This window comes from Hemitrygon akajei, chromosome 23 (genome assembly GCF_048418815.1).
Source record: "Hemitrygon akajei chromosome 23, sHemAka1.3, whole genome shotgun sequence".
Taxonomy (NCBI): domain Eukaryota; kingdom Metazoa; phylum Chordata; class Chondrichthyes; order Myliobatiformes; family Dasyatidae; genus Hemitrygon; species Hemitrygon akajei.
The window spans coordinates 51,300,192-51,326,376 of record NC_133146.1 but is presented as its reverse complement, the minus strand read 5'-3'; the positions used below and the strand labels follow the sequence as shown (position 1 = coordinate 51,326,376).

Here is a 26,185-nt window from a genome sequence, read left to right as displayed (position 1 = left end):
TGAGCATGTTAAAATGTCCTCTTTCAACTTAGAGTTTCTGCCCACATATTCAGGAATGGAGAGCAGAATTTGGACTTCTGCATTTCTGGGACTGTGTTTTAGGAACTAAAAATCTAAAAACATATCATTATTTCCTGTGCTGACTGTTCCAAGTAAGGTTAATTACATAATACTTCCCTGCTCATTACCATCAAGTACAATTCTTTGCCCTTCTCGTTCTTTTGCTTCTGTTCGACAGAACTGTTCTGCTATAGATTATGCAATTTTGTTAAGCTGCTTAGAGTAACGGGTTTTGAGAAGAGAATGAAAAATCATGTTAACAGTGTACTTTACATTCTAAGGGCACAAAAATTAGAAGCTGTGTTAAAAATAAGGTGGCATGGTTTACAGCGCCAGTGACTCGGGTTCAATTCCTGCCACTGTCGGTAAAGAGTTTGTACATTTTCCCCATGACGCTGTGGGGTTCCTCCAGAATGAAAGAGTTAATGTTTTTATGCTCTAAGCATGCTATGTTGGTGCTGGAAACATGGCAATACTCAAGGGCTGCCCCCAACACATCCTTGGACTGTGTTGGTCATTGAAACAAATGAATGACTTATTTCACTGTATGTTTTCATGGATCTGTGACGTATAAAGCTAATCTTATCTTATAAAAGTCACTTTCTGATCTTGGTTGGAAGCATTGTCAACATTCTTATTTTAATTGTAGGGGATTTGTTCTTGGATGAATGATCTCTAATTTGTGTGTAACTCATTTGGAAATTGGAAATTGCATATTGCTTTCGAGCAAAAGGCCAAGTGGTGATCTCCCATGATCAAAACGAAACCCTGAGCCTCGTGCACCACTCACCCTCAGCACCCACTCAATTGTCAGCAGGGAAGTTTAGAGAAATGCTGACTTCTCTGCTTTGAAAGAAGATAAATAAGTACAGAATTTATTACAGGAATATCTAGAAGTATTTGCATGAAACTATTAATCCTGAGCACAATATGAGTCATATGAGTATGAATTGTATTTTTATTTTTAAAAAACTCAAGTTCAGGCCTAATGCAAAAGATAGGATACAAAAACTGATTATCTGGAGAACAACTCCTGCTATTAGTGGTAAGGTCTCTTGAATATTTATTAGAAAGATACACACATTGGGGATAAAAGAATGCAATAGGGTTGGAGAGGGCCTATTCATCTTCTCCTTTAGTGTAACATCCAAAGAGTGAAATAGAAATGGAAAAGTTTATGAAGAAATAGATTTCCTATTGTTTCATACTGAAATCCTACCACACTAGTTTCTTTTTGCCATTTATCTTTAATAATTGTTGAAGCTATACAGTAGTTTTTGTTGATGAGAATGACCACTTGAGATTTCAAAACCACAGGTTTCCAACAATAGCAGACGTTCTGCACATGAGATAATGAAAGCAGAGTTTTTGCTGGAAATTGGTTCCTATTTTTCTGTTTTGTCAAATGTTGTGAATCCCCTGACTGAGATTGTGATTGTGAGATTAATAGTCACTGGTACAATGACAACATGAGTGATATGGTGGTGTAGCACCATGCATTATACTTTATATCACCAGCAATGGGGGTTCAATTCACGCTGCTGTCTGTAAAAAGTTAGTACACCTTTCCTGTGACTGCTTGGGTTTTCTCTCACTGCTCTGATTTCCTTCCACGTTCCAAAGACATATGGGTTAGTAGGGTTAGTAATTTGTGAGCATGTAAATTCGGTGCCAGAGGCATGGCTACTTCTTGTGGGCTGCTCCCAGCACACCCTCAGAATGTGCTAGCCATTGACACAATCAACACCTTTCACTGTATGTTTCGATGTACATGTGACAAATAAAGCTAATCTTATCATAAAATCCACTGAAAACTATTGACCTTATTTGTTCCTCACAATTTAAACTAATGTAGAATTGCGATGTTTGGTTGATTTGTGGTGTATATATGTCAAAGTCTGATCCGTAACTCTACCCATATAAGCAAAAGCAGTGGAGGAGTCTAAATAGCAAGTTAGCTATCTTCAATGGAGTGGCATAATAAAAAAGATTTTTCCTGATTTTAATTAATTCTTGTGTCTGCATTTTTGATTGCTGGCTTATTTATCAACCGCGTACTTTTTGCCAGTGAAGGGAATAAACATCATTTTAGCAGAAAGTAATAACAAAAAGCTGAAAAATATCAACCATTATTTCTATGATTTGTGAATTGCCCTGCAGAAAATATTGTAATATTAGAAATCATGTTTTTTGTTTGATATGGTTTATTTCAGCACAAGCCGTCACTTTACTGGGAGATAATTCACACTTATCTCTACAACACAATAACAATCACACATAGGAATTATCATTTAATGGGCAACAGCGTTTGTGTTGGAACCTGAAATGTTTGAAAGTCTCTCAGGAGACATGCACATAGAATAACCCAAATACCTAATCAGAGACTGGGGATTCTTGGTGCTCCTTCCTGAGTGCATGAGATTGCTGCAGTTTAGACATGGCTGCATCAAGCTTGAACATGGATTTTTGTAGACTATTTAACTAGCTGCTGTAGCATTTTTCACAGGTAACATATACAAGAAAATGTGGAAATTTATCTTGGAATATTGGCTCTTGGAGAATATTTGTGACTGAAGTACTATTTACTTTTTAACTGTTATTTTATTCTGAAATGTGATTGATTTTTTTATGCACTTAGTTTGCTATGTATTTCTAGGTGACTAAATTTACGGAGGATGGCTGTCATATTTCTGACATCAACTACTTGTCACAGAGCACTAATTCTTAACTCCTGCAGTGGCTATTTCTGCTTCCTATTAATCAAAATAACTGCAGTTTACTTTTCTCATTTACTACTTTTATTATAGGCTGGTCACACTGCCTGTCACAGATGCTCATCCCCTTAGATATTCCCACCTACCCTGTCAGCCTGAAAAAAAAGTATTTTATACCTTGGGTTTGATGACCAGAGCTTTTTATTTCCCCTGACATGAGACCTTTTAACCTCTATCTTCTCACCAATGATTTTTTAAATCCTAAATGATTTGGGGATAATTGCAGTGCCTTTAGTGATTATTACCCTTCACTGATAGTAAATCACTAAATTCCCTAGAGGCCAGAGTCCATTTTTACACGCGTCTGCCACTGCCTGCTTCTGCAAGCACCACTGCTCACATGCAGTTGTATTTTAAGCAGCATCTGCATGTATTTGTCCTTCCTTTCTGAGGTTGGTGCAAGAAAATAATGCCTAATTTTCTCAGTTGAGCACCATTGCTCCTGTTCAGAAATTATTGGTGGTACTGGTAAAATGAGTTTGAAAATGTAGCTAAGCATCAATGATTTATACTTCATTTGAAAACTATTTCAAATCAGAAGAGTAGAATTTCTGAGAGATTTCTTGTGATTTTTCAACAGATGACAAAGACAAAGATTGAGGTATAAGTGATTATACCCATCTGCAATGTCTCTGGAGTTTCTTCTCAAAGCATTGCAGGGAATCGGGAAACTCCACGGAAATTCTTCCCCAGTAATTTCATTGAATAATCTTTATCTTCGGCTTTTGCAGTGCTTACTGTTGACTACATATCATATTTTTCTGGAGAGATTCGTCTTACAATAACTAACTGTCTTATTGATTTATGTGAGGAGAGTGTAGGTGCTTATTCAACTGCAGAAGGCATTATAGCTGCATCAGTTAGATTATAGAGTCATTGGAAAGTACAGCACAGAAACAGGGTCTTCAGCCCATCTAGACCATGCCGAATCAATCTAAACTGCCTATTCCCATCAGCAAGCACAAGGACCATAGCCCTTCTTACCCGACTATCAGTGTACCTATACAAACTTCATTGAAATCAAGCTTGCAAGCACACTTTTGCAAGCAGGTCATTCCATACTCTCATAACCCTCTGAGTGAAGAAGTTTCCCCACAGGTTCACCTTAAACTTTTCACTTTCCACCATTACCCCTGGTTGTTTGCATTTGCCCTATCTATACCTCTCAATCTTGTATACCTCAATCAAATCTCCTCATAATCTTATATATTCTACATTTCCTTATAACTCAGGGCTTCCAGACCCGGCAACATCCTTGTAAATTTTCTCTCTACTCATTCAATTTTATTTACGCAACACACACAAAATGCTGGTGGAGCGCAGCAGGCCAGGTAGCATCTATAGGAAGAAGTACAATCGACGTTTCGGGCCGAGACCCTTCGTCAGGACTAACTGAAAGAAAAGTTCAATTTTCTTTCAGAGAGGGGGAGGGGGAAATCCGAAATGATAGGAGAAGACAGGAGGGGCAGGGATAAAGCTAAGAGCTGGAAAGGTGATTGGCAAAAGGGATACACAGCTGGAGAAGGGAAAGGATCATGGGACGGGAGGCCTAGGGAGAAAGAAAGGGGGAGGGGAGCACCAGAGGGAGATGGACAGCAGGCAAGGAATGATTGTGAGAGGGGCAGAGAGAGAAAGGGGGGTGGTGGTGGGGATAAATAAACAAATAAACAAGGCTAGAGGTAAGAAGGGGAGAAGGGGCATTAACGGAAGTTAGAGAAATCAATGTTCATGCCGTAAGGTTGGAGGCTACCCAGACGGAATATAAGGTGTTGTTCCTCCAACCTGTGTGTGGCTTCATCTTGACAGTAGAGGAGGCCATGGATAGACATATCAGAATGGGAATGGGACGTGGAATTAAAATGTGTGGCCACTGGGAGATCCTGCTTTCTCTGGCAGACAGAGCGTAGGTGTTCAGCGAAATGGTGAATAAAGCGAAACTTTATTTCCATCTGCTTAAGCTGCTGATCAAAAGCAGAGATTTCCAGTAAGGATACTTAACAGTGGTTGGAAAGGAAAAGCTCCATTCAAAAGTACGTCCTTGATCCATAAGGACTAATAGCATTTACATCCTTATACAGCTTCAGCTTCTTCCCCAACCTGCTAATAGCTGATAGTGTAGACCACAGACTGCACCTTAAGAGCGCTTTAAGGGAAATTGATAACGTGACTATCTGTAGTGGTGTGTTGTTGTTTTCTTTTCGAGTGGAATTCAATGTAAATATGCTTGAAGAAGTAATGGTACATTAATTTGTTACTGATTTTCTCGTAACTCATCCAAGTTGTCAGTCCACATCTCAGCGTTGACTTGCCTTTTACTGTCAGGTGATCTTTGACCTTACTTGGGCGTATGTGATCAAGAGGAGAAACCCTATTTGGTAGTGGCTTTCTTGTTAATTTCGCTGTTTTCTCAGACTCATAGGAATTAGGTCATCCAAACATCCCCACCCTATTTCTAGCTCTGTATTTAAGTCAGCAGTAGAAAAATCACACATACCAGTCTGACTGCAAACTAATCACAAAGGAAATCAGAACTATTTGCAATCACCCGCCCTCCATTCCACACCAGTTCTAAAGTGCCTGAAGAGTCCTATGTGAGATACACTGCCATTCCCACCAGTGGAACAACTGCTGCTTGAGTGCCTTTCTTACTTCTGACAACATTGCATTTTATTTTCCATGAAACCAATTTAAAGCTTCCATATATCCCAAATAAACGTATTTCAATACACATCAAAGCAGAGCTGACATATTTAGCAAATCAAGATATAAAGCCACATATTATTTTTTGAGAAACTATTTGCTATTTTTCATATTGGTTTGCGATTTATATATTTCTCAAATACGTCATTCTTGACTTGCTGCAGTAAACAAATTGACAGCAATTTTGCAACATTCTGGGCTGGCATAGGGTACAAAATAACACAGTTGAACAAGGGTATACAGAAGTTATTTCATCTAGGTTTAAGGTTTCTTTATAATCTTCAGATCTCTTTATAATTAAACATTAAAGATCCAACTCTGTTGTGGGCATCATATTGTCCTCTCTCTAAGGCATGTACTCTCTAGTTTATTGCACCCAGTTTTAAGTACTGCACATGAATTTAATCTGATAACATTGGCATAAAGCTTGCAATACTGATGGAAACCTAAAAATAATTTTGACCCATAATTTCTCTCCATAATGACTGATTTGGATATGAGTAGATATGCTTCTTTAGACGACTGGTGGTGTAGTGGGATCCACACCGGACTTCAAGGTGAGTGGTCCCAGGTTCGAGTCCAGCTGGCTCTTTGCACACTTTTCATCTCTGCTGGGTTGAGCGTCAAGCTAGCAACTCGGCCTTGTAATAAAAACAGGCAAATGCTATAGAAACAGCAAGGTTGCCACTCAGTGTGCCACAAGGTCTGGAAAGGACCAACAATAAGATATTAAGTTAAATCAGTGGTTCCCAACCCTTTTTTGGCCATGCCCCACCTAATCACCTCTAAAATCCTGATGCCCCCTGTGGTGATATATAATTCTTATTATTCAAAAAGTGAACTCCTATTCACCTGGAGGAAGCCTAAAAGACCATTAACTTGGTTTAAACAAGCTTCCAAAGAACATGGCATTCATGAAAGAGAAAAATAAAAGAACCAAAGGACTGTTAAAGTTCTGAGGAAGAAATTACTAAGAAATTGTAAAAAAAAAAGAACATTAAGTGATATTAAAATAATAATAATAAATAAATAAAACAATGCCGATTCGTTTCTACAGCATACAAAGACAGATACACCGTATAAAAGAGATGACGCAATGTACACACCTTCACACCACCAAGAACCGAAAGCTACTGCAAAAAGCAGCATTGGTGCGACCTCGTACGAGTTTCTTACGCGTTTGGACTTGTTCATTCGTTCCTTCCTACATCAGTCAATTCATTAATTTAATTATGAAAGCCATTTGATGGTTGTAATGATGGTGATACACTATATATACAGTACATACGCAATTACACATGTACGTACATGCACAAGTATTTTTATTTATGCATACTGTATATACACATATGTATTAACTCGCACACACACACACACTCATACTCACACAGACTTACTAGAAAAAATTCACTGTTAATAACTCATTCTCGAATTGCCCCCCTTAAAAATCAAATTACCCTCCTGTGGGAACCACATTTGGGAACCACTGGGTTAAATGAACAACTTTTATTGTTACCACTGTTCCCAGCCTATGAGATTTTACCTCAGGGTTAAAAGGGAGAGACCTGCCCATTACGCTACCAGCATTTAGGGCTGCAATGAAGGTCCTCTATCTACGGCAGTGCTCAGGGATTCCTTTTGGTTTTCACTCCTGTCAGTCACACAAGTCGCAGGTGGAGATACAGGAATACCATCGTACACAGATGTGTAGAAAGATTCTTCGTTGCTGTTTCTCTAACAGTTTTGTTTTACCGGTCAGAGTTGTAGCCATGAGCTGAATCCCCAAACCTGGAGGACTGTGTTTAAAAAAAAAAGCATGTTTGGAAGTATGAGTCACCTCTGCTAGACTTCGATAATGTAGCAGGCAGATACTAACTGCAGTAAGACAGTATTGTTTTGAGATGGTAGTTTTCTAATAAAGAGTTGAATCACTCTAATCTTTAAATTTTTCCCCCATGTTTTATCTGGAGCTCATGCATGCTCCGGTGAAACACTGATGTGATTGAACCAGAGGTTGATGTGATCATTTAAAGTTGCGATTGCCCAGTTAGTTTTGTTAATAGCTGATGTCTTGCTTCCACCCAACAAACATTTGACAAGACAATTCTGGTAAATTGGGAGCTTTCTTAGTCTTTAAGATTCTTTGAAACTGGCAGTTCCAGGATGGGTGAATATTAAATGCCTCAGAACATTGTTCACCGCAGCAGTGAGTGGAATTGATGAGTTTTAACAAGAGAAGCACAAAGGAGCATTACCAGCAAGGTTCCAAGAAGAACTACCATTGTAACTGGGTGTGCAAGGGTACAGTTACCTCATTTCTTAGGAGAACAGTTTCAAGTAGGACAATGCTATCATGTCAGATGATCATCTGGAACCTATTATAAAATGATTTGGTAGTCACATAGTGCCAAAGACTTTGAAAGAAATTCTTCAGTGTCTAGTTTGTACTTGATATTTCAGTTGTAGGGAATTTTCTGGATTCCTTCTTGGAATACTTTTAAGCTAATCTTATTCTATTTCCATTTGATTTTTTTTGTAAAGTTGATGTTTGATATGTACACAGAATGTGTTTTTGGACTGAAAGCTTAAGAATGTTGAATCCATGCCATTTTAGATTAGGTCCACCTCTCTGTTAGTACTTGTGCCAATTCATGCAAAGAAAAGTAGCGTAGATTTTTTACAGATGCTTCTTCTTAAAATAATTAAGTTTTCCATCAAATATGTACACATAGAAAGTAATTACGGCTCCTTGGAGAATCAGCATTGTAAACTAGGCAGATCCAGTTTGTCTGCATAAAGTCTGTACCCAGGTCCCAATATAAACAATGACTATAGTCTTGTTTCCAACTCAAGGATAGAAAAAAAATTTACACTGCTATACTGGTATACTCACTGATTTTAAAAAGTACCACACAGTGCAGATATTGTTAGAAGTTATTATGCTACACAGTTTGAAAATAGAACGACTTCCTCTAAATTCAATTGAGTAAACAACATGGGGATCTTTGAAAGCACAGGAACTTTTTTAAAGGTTTAAAATGACTTGTGTTGATGACCTGCCTTATTTTAGAGTATAGATGCGGGAATACCCTGTTGAACCACTTGAGCCTGTTCTGCAACTCCATGCAATCGTACATCATCTGTGACCTAACACAATACATTCAGCTTTCTCCCACATTGCTCAATATCTGTTAATATAATTCATTCTCAGATTTAAAATTAACATGTGTTCAGGTGTCTTGGAGTAGATATCAGCTACAAATTTAAGCTCATTATTGCTATTTGATTTTCAAGTGGTTTGTTAGTCTATGCTTAATCGTATCTTCGATTAATTTTTAGAGGGATTAATTAAAGCTTTTAAAATTAAATTGAGTATGCATCAGAGAGGGAGTCATTTGCAGGGCTCTGGGGAAAAGAGACTGAACAGGTTGCTCTGTCGGCAGTTGGCATACACTTAATGGGCCAAATAGTCACTTCCTGTGCTGAACAGATACATATTTCTACAATTCTTCCCAGAATGCATCAGAGCAGTGACGTTCTTCCCAAAGTGCATTAGACCAAAAGACCACAAGATATAGGAGCAGAATTCGGCCATTTGGCCCATTGAGTCTGCTCCACCATTTCATCATGGCTGATCCATTTTTCCCTCTCAGCTCCAATCTCCTACCTTCCCCTCAACCTCCTGTATCCCTTCATAACCTGACCATTGAAGAGTCTATCAACATCTGTCTTAAATATACATAAAGACTTGGTCTCCACAGCTGCCTGTGGCAACGAACTCCACAGATTCAACACTTCCTGGCTGTAGAAATTCCTCCTCATCTCCATTCTAAAAGGATACCCCTCTATTCTAAGGCTGTGTCCTTTGGTCTTAGACTCTCCCACTATAGAAAGCATCCTTTCCACATCCACTCTATCAAGGCCTTTCACTATTCAATAGGTTTCACTGAGGTCATCCCTTGTTCTTCTGATTTCTAGTAAATACAGGCCCAGAGCATGAGATGTTCTTCATATGACAAGCCGTTCAACCCTGGAATAATTTCGTAAACCTCCTTTGAACCCTCTCCAGTTTCAGCACATCCTTTCTAAGATAAGGGCCCAGAACTGCTCACAATACTCAAAGCGAGGCCTCACCAGTGCTTTGTAAAGACTCAACGTTACATCTTTCTTTTATATTCTAGTCCTTCTTGAAATGAATGCTAACATTGCATTTGCCTTCCTCACCACATACTGAGCCTGCAAATTAACCTTTAGGGAATCCTGCATAAGGACTCCCTAGTCCCAGTTTTTTGTATTTTCTCTCCATTTAGAAAATAGTTAACCCTTTCATTTCTTCTATCAAAGTGCATGACCATTGATGCACCATCAATAACTCACGCTGAGACTTAGGAAGTGAGATATCGGCTTTTATTGACTGAAGAACAACACTACATCCTGGGAAAATGAGGGAGAGCAGCAGACCACAGTCGCCTTTATACAGGGGTCTGTGGGAGGAGCCACAGGAGCAGTCAGCAGGGTCTGTGGGAGGAGCCACAGGAGCAGTCAGACAGGTATATCTAGTTCACCACAACCATACACTTCCCGACCCTATATTCCATCTGCCACTTCTTGGTCCATTCTCTTAATCTGTCTAAGACCTTCTGTACCTTCTCTACTTCCTCAGAACTACCTGCCCTTCCACTTATCTTTGTATCATTTACAAACTTTCCAACAAAGCCATCAATTCCATCATCCAAATCATTGACATATAATGTAAAAATAATTGGTCACAATACCAACTCATGAGGAACACTACTACTTACTGGCAGCCAACCAACCAGAAAAGGTTCCCTTTATTCAACTCTTTGTTTCCTACCAGTCAGATTCTCCTTTATCCATACTATAATCTTTCTTGTAATACTATGAGCTTGAAATGTGTTAAGCAGCTTTTCAAAAGCCTTCTGAAATTTGAAGTAAAACCCTGGTGGTTGCGTAAGTCTAGGCAAGACTCACTCAGGTCCCACCAAACTGATGAGATTGAGACGGCTCTCCCACCCCAAACCCCGGTTTGTGTCGATGCTGTTTTATTTTTCTCTGTTACAAATTAGTGCCACAAAATAATAGACCGCTCACTGCATATGATTAAAGGAATTATATTTATAAATCTTAATTTAACTAAAGGGTTAGTAAAGAAAAGAAAAAAAACAAAAAAGGTCCCATTTTAATTAAATGGTCAAATGTGCACAAGTTGGAGCTCAACACTTCACTGATATTCACCGATCCTCAGTCAATCTCAGCACCTGGCTTAATCGAATCACGGTCCCCCACTGGGTCGAATTATGTGACAGATTCTCTCCAGTGTCTTCTCTCTTCATCTCCTGCTGAACCAAAAACAACCAAGACCTACCTTGGTGTCCCTCACAAAACCTCCCTCAAGTGTTCTCTCGAAGCTTCTCCCAGTTCCACCATACTGATTGGATGACTCACATTCCTCAGCATCCCTTATCTTCAACAATAACTCATACTGGCTGAAAGCAGAACAGACTGCTCTATCCGAACTGCTAAAATGAAATACCTACAGCATTGCAGTAAAAATGTGAACCAGGGCCTTACAGAAGTACACAACATCAACCGACTCTCCTTTGTTTATCCTGCTTGTTATTTCTTAAAAGAATTCCAATAGGCGAGATCAACTCCAATATCTTCCCAACTACTGAGATCAGACTAACTTGCCTATAATTTCCTTTCTTCTGCCTCTCTCCCTTCTTGAAGACCGGAGTGATATTTGCAATTTTCCGGTCTTCCAGTACTATTCTGTAATCTAGTGATTCTTGAAAGGTCATTAATAATACCTCCACAATCTCTTGAGCCACCTCTTTCAGAACCCTGAGGTGTACACCATCCCAAGAATGCCCCTAGTACTAGTAACTTCACTCACTTCATGACCCCAATACCTGGATCTTCCACCATATTGCTAGTGCCTTACACAGTGAAGGTGGATGCAATATACTTATTCAGTTCATTTGCCATTTCTTTGTCCTCTTTTACTGCCTCTTCAGCTTCGCTTTTCAGTAGTTTGATATCGATTCTCGCCTCTCTTTTACACTTTGTATCTGTAGAAATGTTTGGTTTGTTCTTTAGTATTATTAGCTAGCGTACTTTCATATTCCATCTTTACCTTCTTATTGACTTTTTTAGTTGCCTTCTGTTATTTTTTGAAAGCTTCCCAATCCTCTAACTTCTCACTAATGTTTGCTCTATTATATGCCTTCTCTTTGGCTTTTATGTTGGCTTTGACTTCTCTTGTTATACATAGTTGTGCCATCTTCTCATTAGAATATCTCTTCCTCTTTACAATGTGTACATCCTATGCATTCCGAATTTCTTCCAGAAGTTCCAGTCATTGCTACGCTGCCGTCCTACCTGCCAGTGTTCTTTTCCAATCAGTTCTGGTCAGCTCTTCTCTTACATCTCTGTATTTCCCTTTACTCCACTGTAATACGATACATCTGACTTTAACTTCTCCTCGAATTTCAGAATGAATTTGATCATATTATGATTGTTTTTCCCTAAAGGTTCTTTTACTTGAGATCAATTCTGTTATTGCCCAACACCCAATCCAGAATAGCTGATGCCCTAGTGGGCTCAACCACAAACTGCTCTTAAAAAGCCATCCTGTAGGCATTCTAGAAACTCCCCCACCTGTAATCCCTTACCAACCTGATTTTCCCCAATCTACCCGCATATTGAAGTCCCCCATGACTATTGTAACATTGACCTTCTGGCATGATTCTTCTATCTCTCTTTGTACTTTGTAGACAACATCCTTAACTGCTGTTTCGGGGTCTGTATACAACTCCCATCAGGGTCTTTTAACCCTCGCAGTGCCTTAGCTCTATCCACAATGATTCAACGCCTTCTGACCTTATGTTATCTCTTTCTAATGATTTGATTTCATTTTTTTACCAATGGAGCAATGTCGCTCCCTCTGCCTTCCTGCCTGTTCTTTCGGTACAATGTGTTTCCTTGGATGTTAAGCTCCAGGCTATAATCTTACAGCCATGATTCAGTGATGCCTACAGCTTTATACATGCCAATCCGTTTTATTCATCTACATCTACCTTATTCTGCAGACAGCACACATTTAAATATAACACCTTCAGTCCTGTATTCACCCTTTTCGATTTTGCTCATCTTTAACATTGCAGCTCATCCTGTTGACTGCAATTTTGCCCCATCCAAGGTTCAAAGATCAAATTTAATGTCAGAGAAATGTATACAATATAAATCCTGAAATGCTTTTTCTTCGCAAACATACACAAAAACAGAGAAGTGCCCTAAAGAATGAACGACAGTTAAACGTGAGAACCCCAAAGTCCCCCTCGCAGCTCCCCTCTCACGCGTAAGCGGCAGCGAGCAACGATCCCCCCTCCCCCACCAGCAAAAAAAAACGCGCATTGGTACCATCACTGAACCCAAGCGTGTGCTTAGCAATAGCAAAGACACAGACCAAAGTTACCCCAAAGGATTCGCATTTCATCCGAAATTCAACAAACCACGAGATCTCTTTCTCTCTCACCCTGGCAAGGGAGAGGGAGGTGCCCCCCATTTTCACAGTGAGCAGGAGACATAACAACAACCCACTGGTTTATGATGTTAAAAGTCTGTTTCGTCACTTTTTTCGAGCTCTGTGTCCAAAGATCGCAAAGACCTCAGGTCAGAATATAGCATTAATGATAAGACTGTTGGCAATGTGAGGATTAGAGGGATCTTGGGGTCCAAGTCCATAGAACACTCAAAGCTACTATGCAGGTTGACTCTGTGGTTAAGAAGGCATACGGTGCATTGGCCTTCATCAATCGCGGGATTGAGTTTAAGAGCCGAGAGGTAATGTTGCAGCGATATAGGACCCTGGTCAGACCCCACTTGGAGTACTGTGCTCAATTCTGGTCTCCTCACTACAGGAAGGGTGTAGAGGAGATTTACAAGGACGTTGCCTGGATTGGGGAGCATGCCTTATGAGAAGAGGTTGAGTGAACTCGGCCTTTTCTTGCGACAGAGGATGAGAGGTGACCAGATAAAAGTACATAAGATAATGAGAGGCATTGATCGTACGGATAGTCAGAGGCTTCTCTCCAGGGCTGAAACGGCTAGCACAAGAGGGCGTAGTTTTATGGTGCTTGGAAGAAGGTGCAGAGGAGATGTCAGGGGTAAGTTTTTTTTGCAGAGAGCGTGAGTGCGTGTATTGGGCTGCTGGTGAAGCCGGAAACGATAGGGTCTTTTAAGAGACTCCTGGATGGCTACATGGAGCTTAGAAAAATAGAGAGCTATGGGTAAAGCCTAGGTGGTTCTCAGGTAGGGACATGTTCGGCACAGCTTTGTGGGCCAAAGGGCCTGTATTGTGCTATATGTTTTCTATGTTTCTTCGGGCCCACAGCAAAAGATTTTCCGGCCTCCCTGACAACACACGAGTCTCCTGTGACACTGACCCTGGATCTGCCCGTCTCCAGAGCCCCGAGATCTTAGGCTTATGAACACGATTGAGATTCTCAGGTCAAACCCTTGGCATGTCAAATAATGGCCAGTCATGGAACCCTGAGCACTGGTCCCATTCTTGTGAAGAACCGAAGCCTGCGTGTAACTCCAGGTCAGGATCTTCAAAAGAACCCTGAAAGGAAAAGATCAAGATATTAAAGATGGAAATAGAGCTGTTTCCGAAGATGCAAGCAAAGGAGTTGCCGTTAGATGCCATCGTCCTCCTAGGCTCCATCATCAGCCTCTCCTTGCTAGAAGTCACACTACACATTGCCTTTGTTTATAAACTAACTACCTCATCCTCAGCACTATCACTCCAGTTCCCATCCCCCTGCCAAATTAGTTTAAATATTCTGCAGTGATATTCTTCTCAAAGTGCATTAGAGCAGTGATGCTCAATTTTTTGTTCATGGAAGACATTCAAATTGACAATTGATATTGAGGCCCAATCTTCAAACAGGTTCTGACATTTTTTGACGTGTATATAAAGAAACAAATTCCAAAGTTTATTAACAGCCTGGTTTATGTTCAGTTTCCGACCAAACAACAAGAAGCCAATAATGGATTCCCTATTTAAAATGCTGTGAACTATGACTCGTGATTTGTGTTTGACAGCCTAATTTCCTGAAAATCCTGGAAAGTCAATAACAGCCTTTGTTTTTGATCCTGCCATCATCTCATAATAAATTTTTAAATTAACTGCTGTTTTGCAACTTATTAGGTTAGTATTGTTTACTTTCACTTTTTAGGGCGGTGCGGTTGCGTAGTCATTAGCACAATGCCCTACAGTACAGGTGAGTTGGGTTCAATTACTGCTGCTGCCTGTAAGGAGTTTGTATGTTTTCTCCGTGACTGCGTGGGTTTCCTCCAGGTGCTCTAGTTTCTTCCCACAGTCTAAAGACGTATCGGTTGGTAGGTTAAATGGTCATTGTAAATTGTCCTGTGATTAGGCTGGGACTAAATTGGGAGATTGCTGGGTGCTATGGTTTAAAGGACTGACTCCGCGCTGCATCTCAATAAATAATAAATAAGCTAAAACGATAATCCCATTTTCTTACCACCTTTAGAATTAAACTTAAGCAGCCGTATCAGTGTTTACTCTTCACTGGTAGTTATCTAACTATTCATTTAAAAAGGAGTAACTTCCTTTCATGAATGCCTTTTCCCAATATTTTTAATTCTATTATTTACCAGAAGATTGGAAGGTGAAATTGTTATTCCTTTGTTCAACAAAGGTAGTAGGGATAATCCTGGGATTTATCGACCAGTGAGTCTTGCATCTATTGAAGAGGAAAGGATTTATGAGCATTTGGAGAAACATAATCTGATTAGGGATAGCCAGCGTGGCTTTGTGAGAGGCAGGTCATACATCACGAGCCTGATTGAATTCTTTGTGGATGCGACAAAGCACATTGATGAAAGTAGTGGATGTGGTGACTATGAATTTTAGGATAGCATTTGACAAGGTTCCCCATGGTAGACTCATTTAGAAAGTTAGGAGGCATGGAATCCAGAGAAACTTGGCTGTGTGGATTCAGTATTGGCTTGCCTACGGAAGGTAGAGGATGGTAGTAGATTCTACCTGGAGGTCAGTGACCAGTGGTCTGTTTTGGTTCCCTTCTCTTTGTAATTTTAAAAAAATTAATGACTTGGGTGATTAAGTGAAAGGGTATAATACATTTGCAGGTCACACAAAATTTGTTGGTGTTGTGGATAGTCTGTAAGGTTGTGGTAGGTTTGAATAGGTTATTGATAGGGTGCAGAGCTGACTGAGAAGAGGCAGATGGAGTTTAATTGGAAAAGTGTGGAGTATTGTGTTCAGTTCTAGTCCCCTCGTTAGAGGAAGGATGTGGAAGTCTTAGAGGGTACAGAGGAGATTTACCTGTATGCTGCCAAGATGAGGAAAGACTGGGTGAGCTAAGTCTTTTCTGTTTAGAGCGAAGGAGGCTGAGAAGTGATTTGATAGAGGAATGTAAGATCTTAAGAGTCATTGATGGAGTGGACAGCCAGTGCCTTTTTCTCAGGGAGGAAGTGGCTAATGCAAGAGGGCATAATTTTAAGGTTACAGGAGCAAAGTATAGATGGGGAGGATGTCAGAGGTAGGTTTTTTGCACAGATTGATGGGTGCATAGTACACACTGCCAGGTGTGGTGGTAGAAGCAAATACATTAGGGACATTCAAAAGACTCTTAGATAGGCATATGGATGGAAACAGAATGAAGGGCAAAAGAAAAGGTTAGATAGATAAAGGGCCAGTACAACATCATGGGCTAAAAGGCCTGTATTGTGCTGTACTGCTCTACATTCTATGTTCTAATTTTTCTAGTTCTTGCAAACCATAAAATTTGTATTGATGAATTTCTCTCTTCTATCTTTTGCTTTCAAGACGAATCTTCAGATTAGTTTATCAAATAGAAAAAGGGTTCTGAGTTAATATGAGTTTTATGATTTCAGGCAGCATTAATAGAGATGAATGTGTATTAAGGTTCTGAAATGAAAATTTAAGCTTCCAACTTGCTCATGGTCCTCAACATCAATATATGTTCGGTTTTATTCTTCCTGGCCAAGCAGAACCACTCTGTCATTTTAAGATTCTTCAAATTAAACTATTTAGAAAATCTGAACTGGTGAATTTCTGTTTAACAGATTTGCTTTACACAAATTGTCCCCACATGCCTTGGTCCTATCATCTCTGCAGTATCTTAGAAAAACAAAATACTACAGAGATGCAGGAAATGTGTAATGAAAACGAAAAATGCTGGCAACATTCTTCAAAATTAGACCAGGATCTATGGAGAGAAGAACAAAGTTAACAGGTCAGATCAACAACCCTCTAATGCAAGTTTGTAATCTTTTCACAGATGCTTCCTGACCTACTAAGTATTTCCAGGGTTTCCCATTGCAATTATAGATAAGTTTTATTAGTGTAGTCCAGCAAGATTATGTATAGCCTGAAAGAGGAGTTGAAGATTTCCATCCATGGGCAGTCTCCAAGTAGTGTTCAACTATCTACAGCTGAACAGAAAACCACAGTAGAAACTTCTTTCCCCTCATGTTAGTGGCTCTGTGGAGAACTAGAAAGAATTAAGAAACAGGCTAAATATAGCTTGGGGATGCATATCATAAAGCCTTTCCTTACAACCAGTGAGGTATCAGCTGGACTTTTAGGACTTGCTTTGCGTGTTCTCAGAACAGCCTCCCATCAGATTGTTTGCCTCTTGTTCACTCTCACCAGGTAAAAATGGTCCATCAGACTAACACTGGAGATTAATAGAAATTCCAAAGTTTTCAGATCCCCATTCTGGGCAAAACTGTAACTAGTTTCCAACTAGTTAACAGTTGTCCTCTCAATTCTGCTTATTGTGGCATTGTTGCTGAGACCGGCTACTTAAATAAAACTCAAACAAGGGAAAATCTGCAGATGCTGGAAATCAAAGTAATACACAGAAAATTCTGGAGGTTAGAATAGGTAATGGTTAAAGATCTTGCCACTCTTCTTAGCAGATAGGAGTTTGAAGAAAAGAATTGATAAGTCAAGGCATTTCAGAACAAGAAATGGAAAATAAAAAGTATTATTTAGGAGGGATGAGTGAAGATAAAAGGTGGACTAGAAAGAGCCAATATAGTGAGCTGTTTCAGTCCTGATGAAGAGTCTCGGCCCAAAATGTCGACTGTTTACCCTTTTCCAAAGATGTTGACTGGCCTGCTGAGTTCCTTCAGCATTTTGTGTGTATTACTTTAAATAAAATTGCTAACATTGAAATCAAATCTCACTGACGCAGAACTGATGCAGTAGAAATTGTTCTGACTTTGTACATTTGCTTTTTCAAAATTTAACATTTTTTGTTGCTTGTTAAGAAGAGGAAGTTTCCAAAGCCATTCTGAAAGCAATTCCATAAAGAAACATTTTTTAGTTCTTGAAATGTAAAGAATTTCCTTTATTCTTTCCAAGTAAGTACTCAAACCTAAAGATCTTATTTCTTCATAGGGTAAGCTGCTCTGATGAGAACTTGTGTCACAACTTTTTGATGTACATTTTAACCATAACCATATAACAATTACAGCATGGAAACAGGCCATCTCGGCCCTTCTAGTCTGTGCCGAACGCTTACTCTCACCTAGTCCCACCGACCTGCACTCAGCCCATAACCCTCCATTCCTTTCCTGTCCATATACCCATCCAATCTTCTTTTTAAATGACAATATTGAACCTGCCTCTACCACTTCTACTGGACACTCGTACCACACAGCTACCACTCTCTGAGTAAAGAAGTTCCCCCTCGTGTTACCCCTAAACTTTTGCCTCCTCTCAACTCATGTCCTCTTGTTTGAATCTCCCCTACTCTCAATGGAAAAAGCCTATCCACTTCAACTCTATCTATCCCCCTCATAATTTTAAATACCTCTATCAAATCCCCCCCCTCAACCTTCTACACTCCAAAGAATAAAGACCTAACTTGTTCAACCTTTCTCTGTAACTAAGGTGCTGAAACCCAGGTAAAATTCTAGTAAATCTTCTCTGTCCTCTCTCTATTTTGTTGACATCTTTCCTATAATTCAGTGACCAGAACTGTACACAATACTCCAAATTTGGCCTCACCAGTGTCTTGTACAATTTTAACATTACATCCCAACTCCTATACTCTGATTTATAAAGGCTAGCATACCAAAAGCTTTCTTCACCACCCTATCCACATGAGATTCCACCTTCAGGGAACTATGCACCGTTATTCCTAGATCACTCTGTTCTACTGCATTCCTCAATGCCCTACCATTTACCACGTATGTCCTATTTTGATTAGTCCTATCAAAATGTAGCACCTCACACTTATCAGCATTAAACTCCATCTGCCATCTTTCAGCCCACTCTTCTAACTGGACTAAATCTCTCTGCAAATCTCTGTAAAGCTCTCAGTATTTTGTTGCTGCATTTGCTTCTGTTGCCAAATCAAGTAGCCCTCAAAGTCTTCGATTTGGCCAAGAAGCTACATGCACAAATACATAGAAACGTTGAGGATAAACTCAGCCAGAGGAAGGGCAGTAGTAATCAGAATCAGAATTTCATGAGAAGTTGGAGGAGAATTGGTATGTCACCAAAGATGCTCACAGATTTCCATAGATGTACTTTGGAGAGCATCACCGTCTGATATGGAGGGGCCACTGCAAAAATTCAGAAATAGTTGTAGGAAGTTGTAAACACTGCCAGCTCTATCGTGGACACTAGCCTCCCTAGCATCCAGGACATCTTCAAAAAACGATGCCTCAAAAAGGTGGCATTCATCAGTAAAGACCCGCATCACCTGGGAAATGTCATCTTCTCATTGCTACCATTAAGGAGGAGGTACAGAAGTCCAAAGTGTTTCAGGAACAGCTTCCCCTCCACTGTCAGATTTCTGAATGGACAATGAACCCATGTACACTACATCAAACATGAGGAAATCTGCAGATGCTGGAAATTCAAACAACACACACAAAATGCTGGTGGAACACAGCAGGCCAGGCAGCATCTATAGGGAGAAGCACTGTTGACGTTTTGGGCCAAGACCCTTCAGGACGAAGGCGTCGACAGTGCTTCTTATAGATGCTGCCTGGCCTGCTGTGTTCCAACAGCATTTTGTGTGTGTTGTTTACACTACATTAATATTTTTCCTCTGTTTTTGCACTTCTTTAATTTAATTTTCTTTATTCATATATACTTATTGTAATTTAGTTATTATGTATTGCAATGTACTACTGCTGCTAAGTTAACGAATTTCACAACACATGCCAGTGAAATTAAACCTTATTCTGCTTCTGACCTCTCCTCACTGTGCTATTGCCATTTCACTCTGTCCATCTGTCCAGCATCCCACCTAGGTACCGAGAGCATGATAGAATGATTAAATCTGCTCCCGTTCCTTATTCTCCTACATTTGGGTTAAAGGAAGCAAGGAATGGGAAAGAGTCCTCTCAAATGCAATGGCTGACCAACAACGGGTTGGAGATGTGCTCCTCCATACCAGGCGGTGATGCTCTCCACAGTACATCAGTAAATATTTGTGAGTGCCTTTGGTAACATACCAATTCTCCTCCACCTTCTAATGAAATTCTGATTTGGATTACTACTGCCTCTCTTCATGGGCAGAGAGGTTACCTAGGTGCAACTCCGTGGTCGAGGAGAGTGGCTATCAGTGTTTGTCAACAATATTTCATCTACTCCATCATTTTTTGTGCAGTATTCATTGCCACCTGCAGTGTTTTGGTGCAGCTTAGAAGTGCATTTCACTTCATCTTTGCCTTTGTAGGTTGGGGAAGGAAGTAGAGGTCCCCTCTTTACCCCTTCCTAGAAGTGCAGGAGGTATATAATAGGAGGAGAAAGATAGCTGACACTACACCACACCAGTTCAGAAAATGCTATCATTAGTGAAATGCAAAATAATTCAGAGCACTATTTCTCAATATTTACAAGAAACAGTGCTCCAATAAATGCCTGATGATGTGGTTGGCTGTCCTGGAGATTTCCATGGATTGCTAGGTGTGCATGGGGTGAGGGTACATTGGCAACGATGAGTGTATTTTTTTGGGGGGAAATCTCTAACTACCTCACCAGAACTTCACAGACCAACTTACTCTTTGCAGTTCCCCCTCTCCATTTTGGATAATGCACACTAGCTTTGGATCCACTGAGTTAGAGAGATATATTTTGGGCAAGGTGCACCAGGCACTAGGACAATGTTGCCTGGCACAAGGTGCAGGAATCTGATGCAGACAATCACTATGGTCTGGTACCACACGAAAATCACAAACACGAGAAAATCTACAGTTGCTGGAAGTCCAAAACAACACACACAAAATGCTGGAGGAACTCGGGCAGCATCTGTGGAAAAAAGTAAACAGTCAACGTTTTGGGCCGAGACCTGATGATGTCCTGATGAAGAGTCTCAGCCCAAAGCGTCGACTGTTTACTCTTTTCCATGGATGCTGCCTGCCCTGCTGAGTTCCTTCGGCATTTTACATGTGTCGCCTGGGACCACACGTCCACGCTGCTTTTGAGGACTCTTAACGAGGAACACAATTGGAATGCCATCTTTGCATGTCTGATACACTCTTGATACATTGTCAGCCCTGTCTGATGAAACGCAGGAGATTAATAGGAGCATGGGGGAAATCCATCTTTATGTTCAGGGAGGAGGTACAAGAGCCTGAAGATACGCGTTCAATGTTTTAGGAACAGGTTCTTCTCAGATTTCTGAACAGGCCATGAACACCACCTCATTAATCTTCTTTCACACAAGTTATTTATTTATTATTGTAACTAAATAGTGATTTTTTTCTGCCTTACACTGAGCTGCTACGACAAGGCAACAAGGTTCACAATGTATATCAATGATAATACACCACATCCTGATTCTGCTGCTCTTATAGCAGGTTTAAGCAAGCTGAGGAACTTTGACTTCCAGAATGGAAGTCTTTGTATTTCTTGGGAAGAGTCTGGCAACAGTTGCATCACACAACATCAGCTGGTGTAGAGGCACTTCCCAAGGCCACTCTGATTGTGCTGAGATTCAGTGTCTGCCAAAGAGAGCAGCTTGAAATTCCTTGGGAACAGTGCCATGCCATCAGGGACCAACCTAACATCCTGATGGAGCAGAAGGATGCTACCTATAAGCTGCTGGCTGTTCTCCATGAAAGAGAAATGCCACACATGAGCAGATTGGTGTCCTCAATTAGAACTAGGATGCACTCTATAAGCGTTCTCTTTATTCTCCGAGATGTGGCCTGGATAGCAGGAACAGCGGTATGCCACCTCCCCATGACTGCCACACCACTTTATCAGGAGCAGAGAGTCCTGTTCATGTTATGCTGACAGATGGCATGGAAGAGAATAATGACAGCTTGGTCCAGGTATCTATAATCCAGCTGAGTGGTTGAAATAGAGGTGTTATGAAAATTCGAGCGACAAGAGATCATTGTGGCACCTACCGACTGTCTTAAATTTTGTCAATGTCCAGAACCTGCTGTGCATAAATGTGTCCCTTCATAAGGTCATCAGTTCACCTATTGTAACAGCCCATGCGCAACACCCAGGCACGCTGCCAGCCGTTCCAGAGTGTGCCGTCAATTGGCTAGGTGGGGTCTGAGAAAGGGATTTCATCAAGAGCCTGAAGAATTTAAACAAAGTTTCATGATAGGATGAAATGTTTGCTTGATGCTGCTGTTTCCTAGGAGCCTTCCATTATAGAGGGATGAAAATGTTCAAGAATTCTGAGCCTCCATGAGCACAGTACCTATTGTGAAACCTTTTGAAGAAAATTGGAGTTAAGCAGTCTAAACTTGTAGCTATGATATGAAATGCTGATGACTTGTCTGTACAAATTACATACACAAAAATTACATTGGTGGTTTTAAATTTTTATAAATATAGAAAGTAGAGGTATAACTCTTGGTCAATTTGCAAACTGGTATCTAATCACACTGGAGCCAAGAGTTCTCCGATTGTTCCAGCAAGTCATCTCTTAACTTGCGGCATTTAATTCCAGTCTGGCAAATATCTGGAAAAACATTAAACTTTCTCAAACTGCTATACTCTGTGGTGTTAAAAACTATTTTGAATTTGTATGTTTGTTTTAAACATTAGGTTAATTTACTGCAAAAATAATGCTTTTAGCCTTTACTTTTTTGACTTGATGGTTTTTTATTCTTTCAAAACAGCTGTGATTTAATTTCTGAAGAGAGGATGACATTTGGCTGATTTGATAGTCGCCCATTTGCAGCCCACCTTTTGCAACCTGCCGTTTTCTGGGTTTTATAAATTCCAGTGTGCTCTTATACAATGACAGTGTTCAATGTCAGCCCATTCATCTTGGTGACAGTTCATATTTAATATTTTGAGGAATGCAAATGCATCAAAATAATCGTAGCTGATATCATTTACTTCATTTCTTTTCTCTGACAGGTCATCATGATAGGAGATGATATTCTGCATGATGTAGGTGGAGCCCAGAAGTGTGGTATGAAGGCTGTCCAAGTGAGGACAGGCAAGTACAGGTAAGTAAATTTACAAATCTGTCGTTCACTGTGTTTTAATAAGAGCAGCTGTTGTCTCATACTAGCAGAGAACCACTGCAGTGTCACCCACATAGGCCACTCCAATGGTTGGAATCTGTTTAAAGCAGGAAAGAACAATGGTGCATTCCATAAAGATTACAGCACATCATAAAAGTGAATCTGTGACACCATCATAGATGTGGGCCAACCAAATGAAATAACATTTTATTAATATTTATTCCCATGTAATCATCTGTCAACATATTATAAGGTTGGCAGTCTTTCTTACACTGAAGTCTCATTATGTGGATTAGAAGAATGATAACACTGTTCTGTGCTTGTCAGTTTTTCTAGTGATTATTATTGTCCATTGTGAACTGCACACAGACAATAGATGGTTTATGCTTTCCAAAGGTCATGTAGATAACGGACACCATTCACCCAGCTAGCGTATTCTCCAATAAAACCTACAATTTATGGCCCCACTATCATCACTACATTTAACTGCTTCTTGAATAACTGCAGAATATTCTTCCAACTCACAATGCAGGAGGCTGTCATGACCATTATTTATTTATTGTGGAGGAGCATTCTAACCGTCTGTTACGTGGGGGTTTGCTTCTGCACAGGATCAAAATACCGCTGCAGAGGCTTGTAAACTTAGTTGGCTCCATCATGGACACTCGCCTCTGTAGTATCCAGGACATCTTCAAGGAACAACACCTCAAAAATGTGCCGTCCATTATTAAAGACCCCCATCACCTAGGACATACCCTGCTCAAGTGGGGTACACAGGAGCCTGAAGGCACACACTTAACGATTCAGGAACAGCTTCTTCCTCTACCATCCGATTTGTGAATGGACATTGAACCCATGAGCACTACCTCACTACCTTATATGTAAACTTACTGTAATTCACAGTTTTTCCTTTTCTATTATTATGTATTGCAATGTACAGCTGCCGCAAAGACAACAAATTTCACAACATATGCTGGTGATAATAAATCTGATTCTGATTCTGAATTTTCTCATACCCAGTTTGTCGTTTGCTAGTTTGTGGTTTATTCCCTTGTCTTTCAGTGTGGCTTGGACCGAAATAGCTGTCTATATTGGCACTTCCTCATCCACCTTTTACCTTTACTCATCTCTCCTAAATGCCACTTTTTATTTTCCATTTCTTGTTCTAATGTGCCTTGGCTTGTCAATCCTCTTCTTCAAACTCCCATCTGCTGAGAAGAGTGGCAAGATCTTTAACCACCTTCTGTTCTGTTCTAACCTGGAAGTGTTTGATAATGCTATAGGATCAGTACACAGTGGTGACTGGATGTACAGTGTCTTTACGCATGTGGCCTTTTTATAAACCAGGAGGCCAATCGTATTAAAATGAGTTTATTTTGCAGCTGAACAAGCCGTTCAGCACATTTTGCATGAGCTGCAGCATGAAATTATAGTCCTCCAATAGCCACATTTGGTGTTCTAGCATCTTTCCCCTTTCTTCTCAGTCCTGGTGAAGGGTCTTGGCTCAAAACATCAACTGTTTACTCTTTTTCCATAGATGCTGCTTGGCTTGCTGAGTTCCTCCAGCAACTTGTGTGTGTTATATTTGTAATTTTTTAAAAATTTGCATGTAAGCATACCATCAGTTTAAATGTAGAGTTAATTCAAAGAAAGTATGCAGCATGATTTACCAGACATTCTGAAGAATGATCCTTTTGCATACCTTGACTTTAACACTAAAGAAAAATGTGACGAGATTGAACAGTATAATTAAGACCCATTAAAATCGAATAATGATCACTTGGGTGTACCTTCTATTCATATTAATTGAATCATTTAAAATTGAATAAATATCTAATTATGTAATAAGTTGAATGAAACAAATTAAATAAAGAAAATAATAGAATAGATTTCACAAAATTTCAGTTTAATTTTGTGATCATTCAAACAGAGTTACTTTGAATTAAGTCTGCGGAATTTCCAGTTCTTCAATCAGTCACATTTGCAGCAATTAATATCATGGTAAGCTATTGAACTTTTGTATAATGGCATTGCTTCTTAAAAGCCATGCGACATAAACTTGGCTTTTGCTCCACTGATTTCCTGATGCCAGGCTACAATCTAGCAGCATTTTAATTCTTTGGTCCTATTGAAATGGAATTTCTATAATGGAACTGTGAAATTTATACTGCTTCTACTGTTGTCAAGTATCTTGAGAATTATGTTAGAGAACAATAGAAGTTAAAGAAAACAGGAACCAGTGCAATAAACCAGGATCCCATGGAAAAGAGAGAATGCATGTTTTTAAGTTTGAGAAGTCAATCCATCAAAACGTTAGTTAAGTTTAATTAATGTTAGCTTAATAATCACAGCATGTTTAAGAAAATGAAATTTTGGAAGATTTTGATATTTTAATTCCTTATCCTGATGCATGTTCAAAATGTTCAGTGACACTATAACTAATGGAGGAAATGCGAACATACTTTTTAAAATCGCTCTAATATTTCTCAGTCTTTTATGCTGTAAATCTGCATTATGCCAAACGTGGGCTATTGCTTTTACAGCTTTTGAGGGCGTTTGGGTCCAATAGACATATATTTCAAACCATGTGATATGACTTCTGTTTTTCAGATTAATCATTTTGTTGGGTCTTGACCTGAAGCATTTCCCTTTCTTTATTATTATGTTCCTGGGTTACTTTTCAGCTGCCCAGAGACATTAGAATGCCTCTAGGTGGTGCTATGAACTGCATTTATGCTCTTGTGAAACTTCCCTAAATAATTATAAAAATGGATAAAGCCTTGACATTTTACATAATTAAACTGTCACCTTTTATTTATGTCCTAAACTGTCAGTGCTGTATTAACTTCTACATTTTAACCATATCAGTCATCGGAGTAATTTGAAAGATGATGCATGTGTGGTACTCGAGTAATCCTTCAAACTTGTATCTTGACAGCTAAGATTTTTAGAATTCAATGAAGTAATGGCATTAACATGGCATTTAGTATTTAAAGAGAAAAATACACTCTCTGTAGATGCTGGATTGAATTCATAGCCAGCTAAAGTAAAATCAGCATTCTTGTTTACTGCTTCAGTTTAACAAAGTCATT

The 26,185-nt window shown here is 39.7% G+C and overlaps 1 protein-coding gene across 2 annotated transcripts in view; it reads left to right on the top strand.

Annotated features, from left to right (window-relative positions):
- Positions 1-26,185, top strand: part of lhpp (phospholysine phosphohistidine inorganic pyrophosphate phosphatase) — a 110,439-nt gene that overhangs the window by 41,008 nt on the left and 43,246 nt on the right. Inside the window, exons 6-7 of one of the 2 annotated variants that reach the window (XM_073027625.1) lie at positions 22,984-23,075; positions 23,705-24,098. In XM_073027625.1, the coding sequence (XP_072883726.1) occupies positions 22,984-23,075; positions 23,705-23,933 (321 nt within the window). In that variant the 3' untranslated portion in view covers positions 23,934-24,098. Of the gene's footprint in view, positions 1-22,983; positions 23,076-23,704; positions 24,099-26,185 lie in introns of those variants that run through there. The other variant, XM_073027626.1, reaches the window with a different exon arrangement.